At 45.5% G+C, this 18,682-nt stretch overlaps 1 protein-coding gene across 1 annotated transcript; it reads left to right on the top strand.

Annotated features, from left to right (window-relative positions):
• Nucleotides 1-1,494: 1,494 nt before the first annotated feature.
• On the top strand, nt 1,495-18,608 carry als2b (alsin Rho guanine nucleotide exchange factor ALS2 b; the record flags this gene model as incomplete). Its single annotated transcript, XM_079236798.1, has 35 exons — nt 1,495-1,597; nt 2,050-2,131; nt 2,759-2,907; nt 3,122-4,068; nt 4,292-4,634; nt 5,960-6,134; nt 8,630-8,726; nt 8,818-8,895; nt 8,988-9,230; nt 9,391-9,562; nt 9,657-9,846; nt 9,930-9,995; nt 10,139-10,301; nt 10,640-10,771; nt 10,916-11,044; nt 11,204-11,227; nt 12,486-12,556; nt 13,143-13,209; nt 13,319-13,512; nt 13,599-13,664; nt 13,745-13,843; nt 13,926-14,090; nt 14,168-14,279; nt 14,663-14,740; nt 15,241-15,374; nt 15,477-15,641; nt 15,726-15,843; nt 16,583-16,740; nt 16,825-16,929; nt 17,015-17,191; nt 17,338-17,395; nt 17,671-17,732; nt 17,833-17,982; nt 18,376-18,472; nt 18,570-18,608. The coding sequence occupies 35 exons, from the start codon at nt 1,495-1,497 to the stop codon at nt 18,606-18,608; spliced, it is 5,208 nt and encodes a 1,735-aa protein (XP_079092924.1).
• Between the last annotated feature and the right edge of the window lie 74 nt (nt 18,609-18,682).

Genomic DNA, 18,682 nt, shown 5'->3' with positions numbered 1-18,682 from the left:
ATGGTGACATTGTCATTTGTTATGCCTTAAAACCTTTAAATATTATAATATAAGAGGACATTTAGTAGCCTATATCTTTTTATTTATGCTAAACGAACTATTCTTTACTTGAGTATTTTAATGTTATGCTACTTTATCCTTCTACATTTGTTGTATAGCTTTAGTTGGATGCTTTGCAGAACAACTAATACATTACATATTATTATAGGTGACTGTCACATCCACCTGCAGTGATCTATTTGCACCACACGGCGGACGCAATGCTCTGCATCACCTGAAACCACAACACAGCTCCACCATTTAATCAGGGAGAGAAAGAATACTTATAAAATAAAAGTAATGTTGTTTTAAAAATATTGATATCAAGTAAAAGTGTAAAAATGTACTCATAGAAGTCAAACGTAAACCAGTTAAGGTGTATTCTGAGTAAACGTTGTGATGCTTCTCACACTTTAAGCCCCGAATGAACCCATATAGGTCCTTTTTTAGATATTTTAGTTAAACTGTGTAAACATTACAATAATCATGAACAAATATATTGATGCTACACATCACATTAAACAAGAGAACCTGGGCTACAATAATTAGTCAGCCATTTCAACACAACTCAAACACCAACTACAATAATTATTAAAATAAAATAGTTATAATTTTGTCATGAGTCAGCCCACTCTGTATGTTTCCGGAACTAGCATCCCGTAGCTTGGTGCTATCAGAAGAAACCAAATGGCAAAAAGCAAGACAATTCCACACAGATTCCAAATCTATGAAATATAAGGTTTGCTACATGAAAAACTGAAACCTGAAACTTCTATTTTTTCTGTGTTTCAATCTTTATTTACTCTTAGCCAGCAACATATATATACTAATATGTACACATCTGACCAAAACCTGACAAGGGTTGCCTTTATTATAACACCAAAATTATTCAAATAGCCCTTGTGGTTGCAGAGATACACCCTTTTTAGTTTGGGTATGCTATTTCGAGCTAAATCCTAAAAACAATGCCATAGAGCTTAACGGGCTAAATAACTTGAAACAACCTTAATTGCACATCAATGGTGGTTATTTATAGTGATCTAATCAATCAATTAGTTACATTTATTTAGAAAGGTAGGAGTATGTAAACATTAATTTCTTGATAACTTGACATTTATTTTGAATTTTCAGTTTATGTTAACTGTTCATTTAATTGGTTATTTAAGGTTTATATTATTTATTTAATGTTCGAAACTAATCTGTCTAATCTCTGAACTGTATGCAGTATTGATGTTCTGCCACCAGGTGACGCTGTTGAGTAAATCAGTTTTTAAGCAGCGGCAGTAGAAGAAGACTTTCCAAGAGGAAGGAAACATTAAGACCTCCCACTCTGCTGTTGTTTTCGCGGAACGGCTTGAATCCGCCTTCACTGTCTCGCCTTTACGCGGCGCGAGCGTTCCATTCTATAGAGACGATCTTTGACTCGAGCGGCTCCGCTGTGTGTCAACATAAGAGATGAACAACAACCAGGAGGCTTTGGCTGCTAAACTACACCCGACGGGTGTCTTCCTTTCCTCTGTGGGCGAGTTCAACGAGGAGGGTGGTGCGAGTCCAACAGGTGAGAAAGACGGTGTTTTTATTTCTTAATAAAATAGAGAGGAGACACCTGTAGTTTCGGCTAACGAAGCTTATTAGCTAGCTAGCGAACGTTAGCTGGGGGGATTAACGGTTACCTAGCTGGTTAACGGCTGTTAGCGGCTGGTAACACCTGTCAGGGGTTTGCAGGTACTTCATGGTGCTTTTTGGGGAGTTTAACTTGATTTTAGAAGTAGAGTATTTTAATACAGATGAAAATGATCTACTTTCAGTTTGACATTTGCCTTATTTTTTATAGTTGTGTGAGGTTTTTCATCTAAAAGTCACAGTTAACTGTCAGCACTGTTTCTAATGAGGTGTGTTTTGTTGACAGCAGCAGAGATGGAGACATAAAGCCCCCAATGGAGAGGAAGAGGTAACCAAAGTTCTCCTATTTAATGCTCAATTCTGCTTTTGCATTTTTTTTCTTCCTAGCCTGCAGGCTGGATGTGATTACAACCCGCCTCCAGACGGAGTATACTTCTCCTTTCACCCACAAAACAGCTGCTGTTCAGCTGTAATGCGGCTGAACGAAGGGTTGTCTGTACTTCCCAAATATTATCCTTCTTCTTCTTCTTCTTCTTCTTCTTCTTCTTCCCTAGTTCTTCTTCCCTCCGTCTTCCTCCTCCTCATTTCTTCTTCTTCTTCCTCTCTTCTTCTTCCCTAGTTCTTCTTCCCTACTCTTTCTTCTTTCCTTCTTCTTCTTCTTCTTCTTCTTCTTCTTCTTCTTCTTCTTCTTCCACCAGCAGGAGGGATGCACGAAGGGTTGGCTCTACTTCCCAAATCTTCTTCTTCTTCTTTCTCCTCTTCTTCCTCTTCCTCCTCCTCTCTTCTTCTTCCCTAGTTCTTCTTCCTCCTCTATTCTTCCCTCCTTCTTTCTTTCTTTCTTTCTTCTTCTTCTTCTTCTTCTTCTTCTTCTTCTTCTCCTCCTCCTCCACACATCCAACCTGACAGTGATATCCACTTTCTCTCACGTCCATTGTGTTCTTCATGATGCTTTTCATTTGTAGTTTTCCACTTTAAATATCAGTCTACGAAAGATAACAGTGAGAAGATACCTGACCGTTTATTAAAGGTTAAAGTTAGGTTGTCATGTGATTTAACCTTTTCTGCTCCTTGTGTTTCTGATCGATTGATCTCTCAGCTCTCGGGATGACGGCGAAGGTGGAGAGCGAGGCCTGCTCCACACCTGGAAGGGCTACGCCTACAGCGTCACCCCAGAGAGGCTGCTGCTGCCCGGGCCTGTCCTGCAGGTCGCCCTGGGCACGCGGCATGGCGTTCTGCTGGTGGAAGGTAACTCATTTTGGGGGGATTTTTCTGCCTCGTTGACCCAGAAATAAGGGAGAGAACTGGGGGAGTAGGAAACATAATCAATGCATAGTCAATTTGATGTTTTAGATATTTCTTAAGCAAATAATCTAAATATTCGCTCCTTTACAACTGAGAAAATGCACCTTTTTTTATGAGAAAATCTTTGATCTTTGTGCTGTTGATGCTCCCGATTCAGGAGGGCAGGTGTACAGTTTTGGGGAGTTGACATGGAAGCAGAGTCATGTGCCCGAGCCGGCGAAGCCCACCCTGGAGAGCGCGCTCAGCGGCCAGCGGGTCGTCTCCGTCGCGGCTGGAAGCTTCCACAGCGGGGCCGTGACAGAGGACGGCGGAGTCCACATGTGGGGGGACAACGCCTCGGGGCAGTGCGGCTTGTCGGGCCTCAGCATCGTCCCCAACCCGACTCCAGTTGCTCTGCTGGACGCCGACGCCACCCCGCCGCAGACCGTCCCGGCGCTGGAGCTGGCCTGCGGGGAGCGGCACACGCTGGCGCTGTCGGCCCAGCGGGAGGTGTGGGCGTGGGGCAGCGGCTCCCAGCTCGGCCTCAACGTCGCCGTCTTCCCCGTCTGGAAGCCACAAAAGGTCCAGCACTTGGCGGGCAGGTATGTGTTACAGGTGGCCTGCGGGGCCTCGCACAGCTTGGCTCTGGTGCGCTGCTTGGGCCCTCAGGACGTCCACCGGCCCCCGGTGGACAAATGCAGACAGTGCAACCAGCTGCTGTACACGATGACGGACAAAGAGGATCACGTCATCATCTCTGACGGGCACTACTGCCCGCTCGGTGTGGAGCTGACTGAGGATGAGGCGCCCGCTCTGACACAAGGGCTCAAAGCGTCCCCGTCTGAGCCGGTCTTCCTCTCCCATACCTCCACCTCAAACTCCCCGGCACCTACTAAAGGCGCCGACCCCACTCAGGAGTCGGAGAAAGAGGATTCGGCCTTTGCTAACGGAGCGGCGGCGGCGGCCTCGGACTCCGTGCCCCCGGCTCAGTCCGGAGGCGGTGTTGTTCTGGGGGTCAAGAGTTCACCTTATCCGGACGAGCAGGCCGTCAAAGACTATCTGAAGAAACTGTCGGAGGCGGAGCAGATGGAGAAGGCGGCCGCTGGAGGAACGCACGCTCTGCTGGTGAGTTGGACTGGATCCCAGTGACGAGGACGGCATATACACAACATGTGAATTTCAATAAATATTTCTTGTTTTACAACATGGAAAAAATACAAAGTTTGCAGATAATGATGTTAATAGATTCACAGACTTCACACCTGATTGTGTTTCAGACAACATTTGATATTTAGAAACTTGCCAGACTCCTCTGCAACTCTCATGTTATATATTTTGCTTCTTCTAGCCCTCCTCCTCTTCCAGCTCCACGCTCAACAGCCTGGTGGCCTCCTGCGCCTCCGCGGTGGGCGAACGGGTCGCCTCCACCTACGAGGCCTTGTCCCTCAAAAAGATGATGACCTACCTGCCCTCGGGAGTGGCGAGGCCAGGCGGGCTCGCGGGTGTCGTGGGCGACAACACGACGGAGCGCGTCCGCCTGGAGGACTCCATGCAGGCTAAGAAGAGCTCCAGCACCGGGGACATCCGCGAGGAGGAGGCGGAGGGTCTGCGGCGCCGCCTCTCGCTTCCAGGACTCCTCTCTCAGGGTAGATACGCTGTTCACCTCTTATCCACCTCCTATAACCTGATGCGTAAGTACTTACGCATGTGCAGGTCGATGTGTGTGTGTGTGTGTGTGTGTGTGTGTGTGTGTGTGTGTGTGTGTGTGTGTGTGTGTGTGTGTGTGTGTGTGTGTGTGTTGAAGGCTGAAGGCTGAAGGCTCGTCCTTGTATCACACCTTTTAAGTCGTTTCTATTCTGTGTATATCACCTACATCTAGCTGGATAAAGAAAGTGGAAAAGAAGAATGCAGTAAAAGTTATTCCTAAAAAGACAGGCTATCTATAGTTATTGTTTTATTTATGCTCTTTCTTGTGTGGCTGCAGCTAAAGACTATTTTTATATTGAGTTGCAACTTGTGTCAAGACACACTTGAGAAAAAGGAAAGGATTTCCCAAAGGAAATCACAGTGTTGTGATCTCTTAAAAGTTGCTCCCATGATTAATTCTATCATGAAAAACAGCCAATTTCGACCCAGGACTCAATATGTGTGCCTGTTAGTGCTCCTCACTGGCGGGTCCAGTGTGAGCGAGGTTAGCCCGTCTGAATGGTCGCCTTTGTGCGCTTACAAACGCTGCAGATTGATATTAAGCCTCCAACATGACAGGGATTCTGAGTGAACAAGAGCACAGAGAAGGATTTAACAGATTTAACAGATTTAATAATGGAGCAGAATGAAAAGTGTTGGGTGTAATTTAGGAGAGTGCATTATGGGATGGCATCTGTGTGACCCCGAACGGGAATAAACAGGTAGAGGATATAAATAGATGGATGGACTTTCCCCCTATCTTTCATCATATCTCTCTTTCCTCAGAGAGATTACTTGCTGTGGATTTCATCATCTGTTGGTTTTATGAATGTCAGGTTTCAGTAAATTGGAAGACGATTCCTGGAAAACGTTCAAGTCTAAAAGATTGCGTTTATAGTTGGTCTACAATGCAGATTAGGTCCATTTTATGTTAAAAAAAAACATACAATGGAACGTGATATTTAAAGAAAAACTCCTAGATTAAAGAAGACATTTTGCAAGAAGGAACTTGCAAATTTACAATAAAAAATATACATATTCTCTAAGATTATAAAGTCAGAATCTGTAAGAAATAAAGTCTGAAAGAAATAAAGTCTGTGTTTCTTGATCTTCACCTGTTTGTTCTCCCTGCAGCCTGCAGGCTTCTTCCCGTCGTGTGTTTGTTGTGTGATGGCTTGTGTTTGACTCGCCCGATGTGAGCCGATCGTCCCTGCCGTTTCTGCGCGGCCATGTTTTTTGTCATGATGACGCACATTAATTTCTTCTGCTCAACTTTGCACCTGAAATACAAAAGCCATTTCTTTGTTTTGGGTTGTCTTTCCCCCCACAGTTTCCCCGCGGCTGCTGAGGAAAGCCTGTCGTCCGAGGATGCGAGCCGTCGCCCTCACGCCTCTGGGAGGGCCGGTGCCCGAGGCCCAGGAAGTGTTTCCCACGCTGCAGACGGAGGTGTGGAGCTGGGGCCACGGCGAGCTTGGACAGCTGGGACACGGAGACAGTCTGGCCAGGTGGGAGGAAGTCTCTCTTAATAATAAGCTTGAAAACAACACAATGAAGAGATATGATGAGAAAGGAAAGAGCAAGAGCATCAGACACAGGATGAGATGCAACTGAATCCCTGTATGAAGACAGAAATCACAAATATCTTTGTATAACAATTAAAAATAGGTTATAAAAATAGTTATAAATCCTAAATATTACAGTTTTGGCCCAAATATAACAAGACGCCTCCTTTCCAACTGTTTTTGAAAGACTTTTTGAAGATTGTCCTCTTCCATAAACCACGTAAAAATACTTGCATTACATTATTGTAGCTTGTCTATCAGGCTAAACACTTGAAAAATCATTGATCAGGTCATTTATTCTTTGCAAAGAGGAGCAGAGACAGAATTACACAACATGGGATGTGAATGGCGCATCCTGGACTGCTCAACTCACAAGTGGAGAGTTTTCTGGGGTTCCCTGTACTAGGGCCGCAACTAACGACTATTTTGAGCTGTTAATTAAAAAAAAATAATTAAAATGGACTAACACTAAAAACATACACATGTATGCTTTACATCTGCCAAATGTGAGTCCTTTTTTTTTTTTTTTTACTGTAATTGATCTCCTTGGAGCAGAGGCTGCTTTAGCATGCCCTGCTTTATCAATATGTATGAAACACTGGGACAGAGGGACGCTGTACTGCTCCTCACGTCTGTTTGGACCTCAACCTCCAGGCCCAGCTCCACCTCCTCTCAGCTCTGCATCAAGCTGTGCTACATATAGAGCGTCCTCTTCCTTAAACTATTTCATTCTGGGCCTCTTACGACCACGAAATGACGTTGTTGGCTAAGCCCAACTACGTGATTTGATTCAGTTTACTTTGAGTAAAAAAACAACCTTCATCAGATCCTCCGGTGAGCCGGTTTAACGTAAACGAGTGACAGCGTGAACTGAACCAGACCGGGGGGTGACGGCATGTTTCACCACGTTACGGTTTTCTACAAGCAAGACTGAACTGTAACGGAACATAATGTAACTTTAACGACAATAAACAACCCAAACACGTTAGCTAACGGGATAGCAAGCTGACTAGCTTCCATTAAAAACAAGTTTGAGGGAAATGAAGCCGCTGTAGACATCTTAACGCTGGTTGGCCAAGACTCGACACGTCACATCCAAGATGTTCTATTTTTGCTAAGATCTCGATCTAAACGTTTCTCAGTCTCTCACTCCAATCTCAGACACGCTGGCGGCTCTGCTCCGCTCTTTTTTTTTCTCCGCGACTTTATAATCGCGCGACACAACGAATCGATAATGAAATCCGTTGCCAACACTTTTGTTAATCGATTTTTATCGATTTTATCGATTCGTTGTTGCAGCAGCCCTACCCTGTTCCCATTCTTCAAGTAGTTGTATGAACCCTAAGTTCTGAGTTCTAATAGTTGTTATTTTATATTGTTTTTTTCAGAATTTAGTTGTGATTTTTTTTTTTCATATTTTCAAATAACTCACTTTTATAACATATGTTTGTCATAACTATGAACATCCAGCTTGATCTGAGCATAATTTTATCAAGATTCCCCCAAAATGCCTTTTCGAGCCGCCCCCGAGTTTTCCCAACTCCATGGTGCAATGCCTAAACGACAACCTGCAATCCTCTTTGTAAAGATATTGACTTAAATAATCAGAATCTGCAAGAAAACCACAATAAAATGAAGCATTGGGGAGTTACCATGGAGTTTTAGTCAAAAAACTATGTTGTTTGGTTAAAAAATGTAAAAGTTATAAGCTTTATGTCTTTTCACCATTTGTTTGGGGCATGCTGGGTAAGAACATTTGCATGAAGGTCTGACGAAGGCCTGTGACTCAGTCTGGCAGACTCGAAAAACGGGACGGAAGTAGGAAAAGAAAACAGTCCGGGCGTATTGGGATTTGTCAGGCACTAATATACAAAACCGAAAGTTGAAACTTGCCGTTTTCGACTCCTACAAGCTCGTAGGGTTACAAAGAGGTGCCTTTGGTTGAAATCTAACTTTGTAAAGTGTACTTATGAACGCTCTAGTAAAACGTTACGGACGCCGCTGAAAATGACGCCGATGTTACGAGGTTCATGTAATTACATAAACTTAATGGTAAGTTTATTTTTTTCTGTGCGGCAATAACTCTTCCCACAAGGCTTTACTGTATATCAGCAATTTAAATGAAGTTAATCAACGTTGTGGTTCCACAGATCCTTTAGGAATTGTCACTATTGGAGGTAAATACATTAATGACAGAAGTTCCCATGGCATCAGCATGGTCATATGATAACAAGGAACACCATGTTCTTCAAGCAGAGACAAACAGTCTCATGACTTTATCAAGTAGTTTGCTAGAGTTCATATGTCTGATTTAATATGGTAGAGTACAATGAGAAGTCACAAGCCTTTACACAGTATATGATTAATAAACAGAACCTATGATTATTAATATAACAGTGAAACAGTAACAAATCAAGAGTAAATACGTCTGTCTGCAGGTTACAGCCGCTGTGCATCAAGAGTCTGAACAGTAAGGAGGTGGTCCGCGTGGCGGCCGGCGCTCATCATTCCCTCGCTCTGACCGCTCAGTCCCAGGTGAGTCAGACCCGTAAACATTTGACCCCCAGAGGAAAACAGTTGTTTATTTACCTATCCGTCCATGTGTATGTTTACCAAACCCCCCCAGGTGTTTTCTTGGGGCAGTAACAGCTTTGGTCAGCTCGGCCACATGGAGTCGCCCAGCACGGTGCCCCGCCTCGCAAAGGTGAGGGAACCACGACCCGCACGACGCAAACACACACAGACACAGAAACAGGAAGCCTCGTGGCACATCTTCCTCTCTGCTTCCCCTCCCAGCTGTCGGAGGGGATCCGGGTCTGGGACATCAGCGCCGGAGAGAGACACACCCTCCTGCTCGCAGACGGAGACTGCTTCCGGCCCATCATTTACTACAGCGGGCAGCAGGTGAAGGAGGAGGCCGAGGAGAGCCAGGCCAAGGAGCTGGGTCAGCAGGAAGAAGGGGAGGAAGAGGAGGAGGAGGAGGAGCAGCGGGCGGGGAGCTACACCCAGCAGCCTGTGCTGCTGCCGTTCTGCATGGACGTAAGCGCAAAGTAGCTGCTAGCTGTCATGCATATTACCCAGCTTCAAGCTAGTCATCGGACGTCTGGATCTTTAGTGATCAGAGAAACGGCGAGGAAATAAATATTAAAACCCCTTTATTAGTTGGTGGGTAATTCATGTTCATCTCTTTGTCTTGCAGCTCGGTTACGTGAGCAACGTGTTCGCGGGCGGCCAGCGCTGCGTGGCGCTCTCGGACATGAACGTGATGGGCTTCATCGCCAGCCTCCACGAGCTGGCGTCCGCCGAGAGGAAGTTCTACTGCAAGCTGTGCAACATCAAGACGCAGATAATACGCCCCCTGCTGGAGCTAGGTAAGATTCGCCTCAGAGAAATCGTCTTTTTCGCCTTTTTTTTTTTGTTTCGCATTTGGCTGAAATGTTTCTGTTTGGTCGCCGTCTCCTCCAGAGGCTCTGAGTTCGGCCCTCGGCCCGACGGCCACCGGGCTCCTGCACACTCTGGTCGGCCGATTCAGCCTCTTGTGCCACCTGACGGGGCAGCACGCCGCCAGCCTCACCGCCAACCTGCGCCGCGTCCGCGACGTCAGCAGCCTGCTCGTCCTCGACCACGCCGGCCTCTTCCTCGACTCCTACAACGAGTACGTGATCGCTGTTAGTGGAAAACAACGGATGGGATTATTAAGAAAAAACGGATTTCTGACGCTTGTCTTTCTCATCAAAGGTACTGCAGCGCTGTGGGCAACTTCCAGGTGATGGGAGGCTTCCACAATCTGACCAAACCCTCACTGTGAGCACACACACACACACACACACACACACACACACACACACACACACACACACACACACACACACACACACCTTTTCATCCCAAAAGATAACACTTTACTCTAAATGCTGACAACCCCGAACGACTTTCTTTTTTTGAAGAGATTTCTTCGGGAAGAGTCCCGAGCTGCTGAAGAGGCTCTCTGAGTGCAGCGAGGAGAGCGCCACCATGGCCGACCTCCTGGTGGCGCTCTTCTACCTGCCAACCCGCCACCTGCACGAATACGGCCGGCTGCTGCTCAAACTGGCCACCTGCTTTGAAGTGGTGGGTGAAACGTTTGCAAAGGATTCTGCGTCATCCTGTCAGTGAGAACTTTATATTCTTTAAATTCTAAGATTATTATCAAGTATTGGTGTCTTATACCGTTTTTTCTTATTGCTGTTGCTGTAATTTCTTGTTTATCTTGAAGCGCAACTCTTTGTTTTTATAGTAACATTGATTTTTATAAAACTAATACAGGAAGAATTTACAATAACGTCCTCTTTACTTGGTCAAATTCTTCTTCATTTAAGTATATTTCTATTGGTGGAATTCAACAGAATCTGACTATTCTTTAGCATATGAATATGTGTCACATTGAATATGTATGTGTGTGTCGTCAGTGCTCCAACGACTACCAGAAGCTGCAGGACAGCTGCTCCAAGTTCGAAGCTTTGGCCCTCCAGCTGAAGAGAAAAAGGAAGGACGGCGACTACACCTTTAACTTCTGGAAGAGCTTCCCTGGCAAAATGACGGTAAACTCGCCGTGTGTGTGTGTGTGTGTGTGTGTGTGTGTGTGTGTGTGTGTGTGTGTGTGTGTGTGTGTGTGCTTCACGTGGAGTCCTCGAGGTGTCACATGATGTCACGTACGGCTGAATGGTGTCATTGTCCGTCGTCAGGACTCTCTGAGGAAGCCTCACCGCCGGCTGATCTGCGAGAGCAGCAACAAAGCGCTGACGCTGCAGAACGCCGGCAGGTTCTCCGTCAACTGGTTCATCGTTTTCAACGACGCTTTGGTTCACGCACAGGTCAGCTCCACACACACACACACACACACACACACACACACACACACACACAGACACTCTTTTCATCTCGTGCTTTCACTTCTTTAAAGCCGTCCATATTTCAGACGCTATGACTCGTGTGTTTCAAGCCTGTGTATGTGCTTGCCTCCGTGCTGTCAGGGCGTGGCGCCTTGTAAAAATCTTGTAAGTATGCAGCCACCAGCAACTGTCAGCACCGCTACCTGTACTCTGCTGTCCCCACTTTCCTTTTGTGTGTGTGTGTGTGTGTGTGAAGGGCTTAGGGCTCTGTGTCAAGTACATCACGATAAAACCTGTGACGTCATATCTGGGCTTGAATGCGGTTGTGTTGGCTCTCATCTTCTGTTCTTGCAGCAAGATAAGATGCATATTTGTTTCTTCTTGGGAGATCAAACAGTCAAAGTATTGTGTTGCCAGTTCATTTATTACATTAATAAATTATAATCTGTACCGCATTTTTTTTCATCAATTAAAATCTGATTTGGGCTAATTCTCGAAATGACAGATACTTCATCACATTCATTCTAAAATAATAATAATCAAATTTGCATCAGATTCCTGCCGTTGCACAGAAATAATGTTTAAGCTCCGACATAAATATGTGACGCCCTTTCCCCGCCGCCGCTGCACCCGAGGGAGGCTGCATGGAAGGATGAACACACTGAAACCAAGGCTCGATGGGTTCTAGTCCACTGCAACCAAAGCAGCTCTGAATAAACCTGTCAAAGCATAATTAAGGAGTATTTGTTTCCCGTTGAAGCCTTGGTTCTTACTGTTGGTTCACGTGTAGTTTAACGATTTGAAAGGTACCAACAGTTTCTGGTTCACTTCTCCAGAGCAACTTCCTTTTCCCGCTCCCTGTTTGTCTCCTCGTCCTCTCAGTTGTTCTTTTTTTAAGGACGCATGCTTACATCCCAACGTCCTCTTTAAAAACACGTGAAACACATGTTGTCTTGCATGACTGACCCTGGCATTCCTGAGGTTAAACAAGACGCTTCCTTCTCCTTTCTGTCTTCAAAGTATCCCTAAATGAGTAGTAATGACGATATTTAAGTAATTGTTTTACTATGTTATTCTGCAAAGGAGTTTGTCTTCTTTACTAACTACTTTACTTCTCTTTTAAGTAGCCTCCTCTCATAGGAATAGAGCTGATTATGAATTGCTAATTATTAGAAATCGGCTGTAATGTAAACAAACTGAACTGCAAAGCTTTAAGTCTCATTCATACAGCATTACATACTTATCATTATTTCATCGTGTCCTCTCTTTCTAAACATTTGTCCTCTTAATTATGAGCAACTTGTTTATAGAAGGCTTTAATTGTGGGCGTATTGATGGCAACTAGACTCCAGTCAGTGGTCAGATATATGAATACACTCAACTTTCTCTTCTTTCTCTTCCTTCTTCTCCTCCGTGCCTCCAGTTCTCCACCCATCACGTCTTCCCCCTGGCCACGCTTTGGGGGGAGCCGATCCCGGAGGAGATCACGTGCCCGTGAGTCTAATCACACGTGTAATGCTGGAAAAATAACAATTATTAGAATTGGAGAAACCTTTTTAAATATGCACATCGTCTTTTCCAGATTTTAATAATTCTGATTTAATAATTACACTCCTTGTCACGCATGGAAATAGGAAGGACATTTAGAGACAATTTATCATTTACATGTTTCTGACAAATAAATAAAAATAGTTTGTAAAGATAAATGCTTATGGCAGGAATACATTATAATGTATTTAATATGACCACTGAGTGTATATTACCAATCGATTACATGGCACACAAATCCTTTAAAATGTATTGTGAAATCATTCCTATATATTTTGTACTTGTACCTATATAATCAGAATTATACACATTATTTATTGTATTTGCATGTTGGATATCCTGATGTATGTATTTAGCTTTTTCACGTTGTTTCTTATTTATTTTGTAAATCGTTTGTGTGTTTCTGAACATGTAAATATCCCTTTCTCAGTATGTGACTGTCACATACTTTATAATGTGTGTGTGTGTGTGTGTGTGTGTGTGTGTGTGTGTGTGTGTGTGTGTGTGTGTGTGTGTGTGTGTGTGTTTGCAGACATGGATTAAAGGTGATCACACCAGAGGAGACGTTCACGCTGCTGGCCTCCTCTCCCATGGAGAAGGTTCATCTTTTAATGCTACTGAATGCCCACAAAAAAACTGCATATCCATTTATTGTAACTCAAATTGTGTGTCTTCCTTCTTGAAAAGTGTGCTTGTGTCCGTCCGCAGACCAAGTGGCTGCGCTCCATCAACCAGGCGGTGGACCAGGCGCTGAGCGGGACGCCGCAGGACAGCGCCGGCGCCTCGGGTCCGAAGCCGGAGCCTCCCGTCTCCCGGACGGCCTCGTACACCTTCTATAAGGACGGGCGGATGAAAGAGGCGACGTACGACGGACGCTGGCTCGCCGGGAAGCCCAACGGCAGGTTGGACACGCACTTCCTGTATGCAGTTTGATAGACCCTTAAACAAGCTGATATGTCGTAATGATTGGGATTGATCGTTTCTCCAGAGGAGTGTTAAAATGGCCGGATGGGAGAATATACACGGGGGAGTTCAGCAACGGACTGGAAGACGGGTGAGTGAACATGAGCCTCATCACGAGTCGGGTGATCTGCTTCCTCATGCGTCCTCATGCTTCTTCATGTGTGTCTGTAGCTTCGGAGAATTCGTGGCTCCCAATAAGACGCTGAACAAGAACGATCAGTATCTCGGTCACTGGAAAGACGGCAAGATGCACGGCCTCGGGACATACAGGTGTGTGTGATGAATACTGCGTCGGGGACTTTATTGTGGGACGGATTCAAGTATCTTTTTACCTCTTCTCGTCCGTCTGCAGGTATGCCAGCGGGGAGGTTTACGACGGATCCTTCCAGGACAGCATGCGCCACGGCCACGGCGTGCTGCGCAGCGGCAAGCTCAACAGCTCCTCCCCCAGCGTCTTCATCGGCCAGTGGCTGCAGGACAAGAAGACCGGCTACGGAGTCTTCGACGACATCACAAAGTACGGCCGTTAACCGGACGGCAAACTGTGTAAATCACGCCGTCGGAAGCTTCTCAACGTGTTTTGTTTCTGCACAGAGGGGAGAAGTACATGGGCATGTGGCAGGATCACCTGCGGCAGGGCAACGGCGTCGTCGTCACTCAGTTCGGCCTTTATTATGAAGGAGCCTTCAAGGATAATAAGATGACGGTGAGCTCTTCTCTCAGATTTTAGTCAAACATTCTGCACACTTTCAACCGCTAAAACAGGAACAGCACTGACTTTTGTTTTTAGTTAATCAGGTTTTTAGAACAAAATATATTGAAATGATGGTGTCATTAATGCAAGAAGTTGTTGAAGAAGGAAATATAGAGAATGTGACGCATGCAAGGCCAGTGAAACGGAAAAGATTTGCCCAACATTTCTTCTTCTGAATCACTATAAATGTAGCTTCTATGTTTAAAGGATCTGTTTTATACTTTATATTTACTCTTTCTGGGTCTGTTCAACGTTGGAAAAGCTTCACTTCCCGGCTCCTAAAAGGCTGAAGTGCCATTTAAGATTATTATTAATCTAGATTATTGACTTTTTAGGGCACTGGGATCCTCCTGTCAGAGGACGACACCGCGTACGAGGGGGAGTTCTCTGACGACTGGACCCTCAATGGAAAGGTGACGAATTAACACTGTCTATAAACAGTATATCTTTAACTATTATCATGTTTTAAGGCCATTTAATTTGTTTTTTAAATATATTTTTGAATTTATTTTGTAATTTTTATTGCATTTGTAGCTTTTGTTTAATTTCTCTTGTGCATTAGTCTCTAATTGCTTTACTTTTTACATTTGTACTGTTTTATTATCCGCTTGTGCGACGTCTCTAAAGCCCTTTTTAGATGTATTGATTGAGAGGAATTTTGGATATAGCAATATAAATAATAATAATCTTTATTTATATGGCACTTTTCAAGTGCCTTGCATGATTTTAAACCAGAATTACAACATTTAAAGACTGCAATAAGGCAAATAAAATCGGACTCTCATCAAAATATATGACAGACAAAAGATATGTATGTGTTGGAAAGATAAGATTCAGCAAGATATAAAAATGCACTTAAATATTTAAGTATTAGCATTTAAATGTGTAGTTAAATTGACGTCTCTCCCCTCAGGGAACGCTTACGATGGCAAACGGCGACTACCTGGAGGGCTCCTTCAACGGGGAATGGGGGTCGGGCCTCAAAGTGACCGGGTCCTACTTCAAACCACACCTGTTCGACGCCGACAAGGACAAGACCCGCGCTGTGTGAGCTCACCGGGCGCCTCGGCTGTACAGAAGAGAAAGAAAGAATGTTTAATTCTGGTTAATTTACCCGTCCTTGTTGTGTGTGTGTGTGTGCGGCGGCAGGAAGTTGGGCCGTCTGTGTGTGTGCGCGGAGGACAAGTGGCAGGCGGTGTTCGACGAGTGTTGGAGTCAGCTGGGCTGCGAGGCGGCGGGTCGAGGAGATAACCTGAAGGCCTGGGAGAACATCGGCGTGGCTCTCACCAGCAGCCGACAACACATCGAGGACAGGTACACACTCACACACACTCTGGACATTTCTAGTGTCTTGTTTACGGGATGATGCATAAAGTGTTTTTCCCCTGTGTATCCAAGTCCGGAGACGTTGTCTCTAAGTCACAGCAGAACCCTGGAGAGTCTGGAGGTCATCCCGACGCACGTAGGACCGATCACCATGGAGCGATACCACAACATCCGCCTCTACCTGCCCAAGGTACGACCGCCTCTCGCCTCCAACGACACTTTCACGGAGCTCCGTGTGAACTTAGCTGTGATCATGTGATCTGGTTTCATGCTGCAGCAGCTGGAGATGTTTGTTAGCATCAGCAGTGACGTCACGCAGCTCTGGTTCAGTGAACAGCGAGGCTGAAAACAAACATTTCCTGTGAATCCGTAATGCGTGAATGACCTCAGGAACAATGAGAACTACTTTTTAGAGAAGTAATTACAGAATGTAAATGCATCGCTATTTCTGAAAAAAAGCACATCAGAAGTGTTTTTTCTTTAAGATTCATAAGAAATCAAGATGATGCCTTTTTGAATTATCTCTTGGAGGCCGACAGTACGAGTATTGTATCTTGTTCTTAGAACAAAGGGCTGATTTTGAAAATAGCAAGTTCTCAGTTTTTAAGGTCACAAGGTTACGCCGGGTTTCCACCCAAAGTTTCTTAGACTTTTATTCCCCAGAGCTAAAATGTCCCTTCAGGCCTTTGTGGTCGTTTTTTTTTTCCACCAACAAGAACTACTTTTGCAAATTAGTCTGCTGACGGATGTTTTTACGAGTTGTTTCTGGTGCATGACTTTTCCATAAACTGACCACATATTGGGAACATCAATTATTACTCTCATTCCTGAAACTCAATAAAGTGACCCTGTACGTTCTACTGAGAAAGCAGCCATGAACCCTGGAGTTGTTTTGGCTCGTAAACACCATCTTCCTCTCCTCCCTCCAGGCGTGTGACACCCCGCTGCACCCGCTGGGTCGGCTGGTGGAGACGCTGGTGGCGGTCTACCGGATGACCTACGTGGGCGTTGGAGCGAATCGGCGGCTGCTGCCTCAGGCGGTCAACGAGATCAAGTCCTACCTCAACCGCATCTTCCAGATCGTCAGGTAGCGCACGGCCGCTGCTCATTTAATCTCAATTCGATAGTTCAGTGGTAGTTTTATTTACATGTATTCTTGAACGCTCTGCAGGTTTCTGTTCCCAGACCTGCCAGAAGAGGGCGGTCTAGTTCCCGAGCCGAGTGCCAACCTCCAGGACCAGAAGGAGCCAGGCTCCCTAGACTCCCCAAAACCTGGGTAAAGACCAGGCCGCGCCTTCTTCTTGAAGCTTTGGTGTTTCTAAGGCGGCTCACGTTAAATCCTCCCGTGTGTTTCTCCTCAGCCGTGTGGCGAGCAGCTCGGCTCTGCTGCTCCCCGTCCTGCTTCCTCGCCTCTACCCGCCGCTCTTCACCCTCTACGCGCTGGAGAAGGAGAAGGAGGACGACGTCTACTGGGAGTGTGTCCTCCGCCTCAACAAGCAGCCCGACCTGGCGCTGCTCGCCTTCCTGGGCGTCCAGCAGTACGTCTCACACACACACACACACACACACACACACACACACACACACACACACACACACACACACACACGGGCCACTGCAACAGAGAGTGTCTTCATTTAATGGTTTCCATGTAAATCCTAAACAATTACTTCCTCTCCTCCAGAAAGTTTTGGCCTGTTTCCTTTCACGTCTCCATGGCTGCACTGGGGGAGAAGCAGCAGGTGTGTGAACTCTCACTTTACTTCAAGAACACACAATCTGGTATTTTAGTTTGGGATTGTTGGTTTTGGAGCGATGAATTGTGGTTTAATCTTGAACATAATGTGCAGATTAATCCATAATAAAATGAATTGTTAGCTGCAGCCCAAACATCACGTGTGTGTTGGCGTCTAGTTTGAACTCTTGGCTTATCCAGTATTTCTTAGACACATATATTTCAGTCCATGACAGTTTGACCCCATGAGTAAAGCGACGTAAACCTCGTTCTGGTCTCCAGGTCCTCTCCGGCACCAAGGACGCCTGCTTCGCCTCTGCAGTGGAAACGCTGCAACAGATCAGGTGCGGCTCCACTCCTCAACTTTAAATGCTTTCTGTGTCCTTTTTTAATCGTAGAAAAGCTGCATTACATTTCCTGACGCGTTCCGTCGTCTGTTTGCAGCACAACTTTCACCCCGTCGGACAAGCTGCAGGTGATCCAGCTCACCTTTGAGGAGATCACCCAGGAGGTCCAGTCGCTGCTGAAGCAGGACTTCCTGTGGTCCATGGACGACCTCTTCCCCGTCTTCCTCTACGTGGTGCTGCGCGCACGGTCAGCCACGAACACAACCAACGCACACGGATGCTCAAATGTTATGATGACGGGTCGAGAAACGTGGGATTAAATGGTTTAAAGGATAATTAATTAGTTTATTGCCAGAGTTCTTTTCTGGTTCCAGTTTCCCAAATGTGAGAATATGATGTTGTTCTTTGCTGTACATTAAAGTACACTGAGTATCTTTAACTTGTAGACAAAACAAGACATTTAAACACTTCACTTTGAGTTTAGGAAAGCTAGAACAGGCTTTATAATAACAGAGATTATACTGAGGAGATTAATCGATAATGAAAATGTAGCAGCAGCATTTCTGAAATATATCAACTTGTTTGTAGTCGACCCCTGTTTTAGATTGCCTAAATTGTATGAAAAATATGTTGTTCTCAGAATCAGGAACTTGGGGTCAGAGGTCAGCCTGATTGAAGACCTGATGGACCCCTGCGTGCAGCACGGCGAGCATGGAATCATGTTCACCACACTAAAGGTACCGCACACACCTGTCATTCAAGTGACTGTCAACACGTATAAAATCATTGAACCCACAATGCACTGGTCTTTACGTGTGTCTTTTCCACCTGCAGGCGTGTTACTACCAGATCCAGCATGAGAAGATCACTTAAGACGAGCGTGGCGGTACTTCCTGCTACCACAGCCAATCAGAGGGCCAGGATCAGCCGGGCTTCAGGATGACTGA

The sequence above is a fragment of the Taurulus bubalis genome (assembly GCF_910589615.1).
Source record: "Taurulus bubalis genome assembly, chromosome: 21".
In the NCBI taxonomy this organism is placed as follows: domain Eukaryota; kingdom Metazoa; phylum Chordata; class Actinopteri; order Perciformes; family Cottidae; genus Taurulus; species Taurulus bubalis.
The sequence above is the reverse complement of the archived record's forward strand: the minus strand, read 5'-3'. Positions and strand labels throughout refer to the sequence as shown.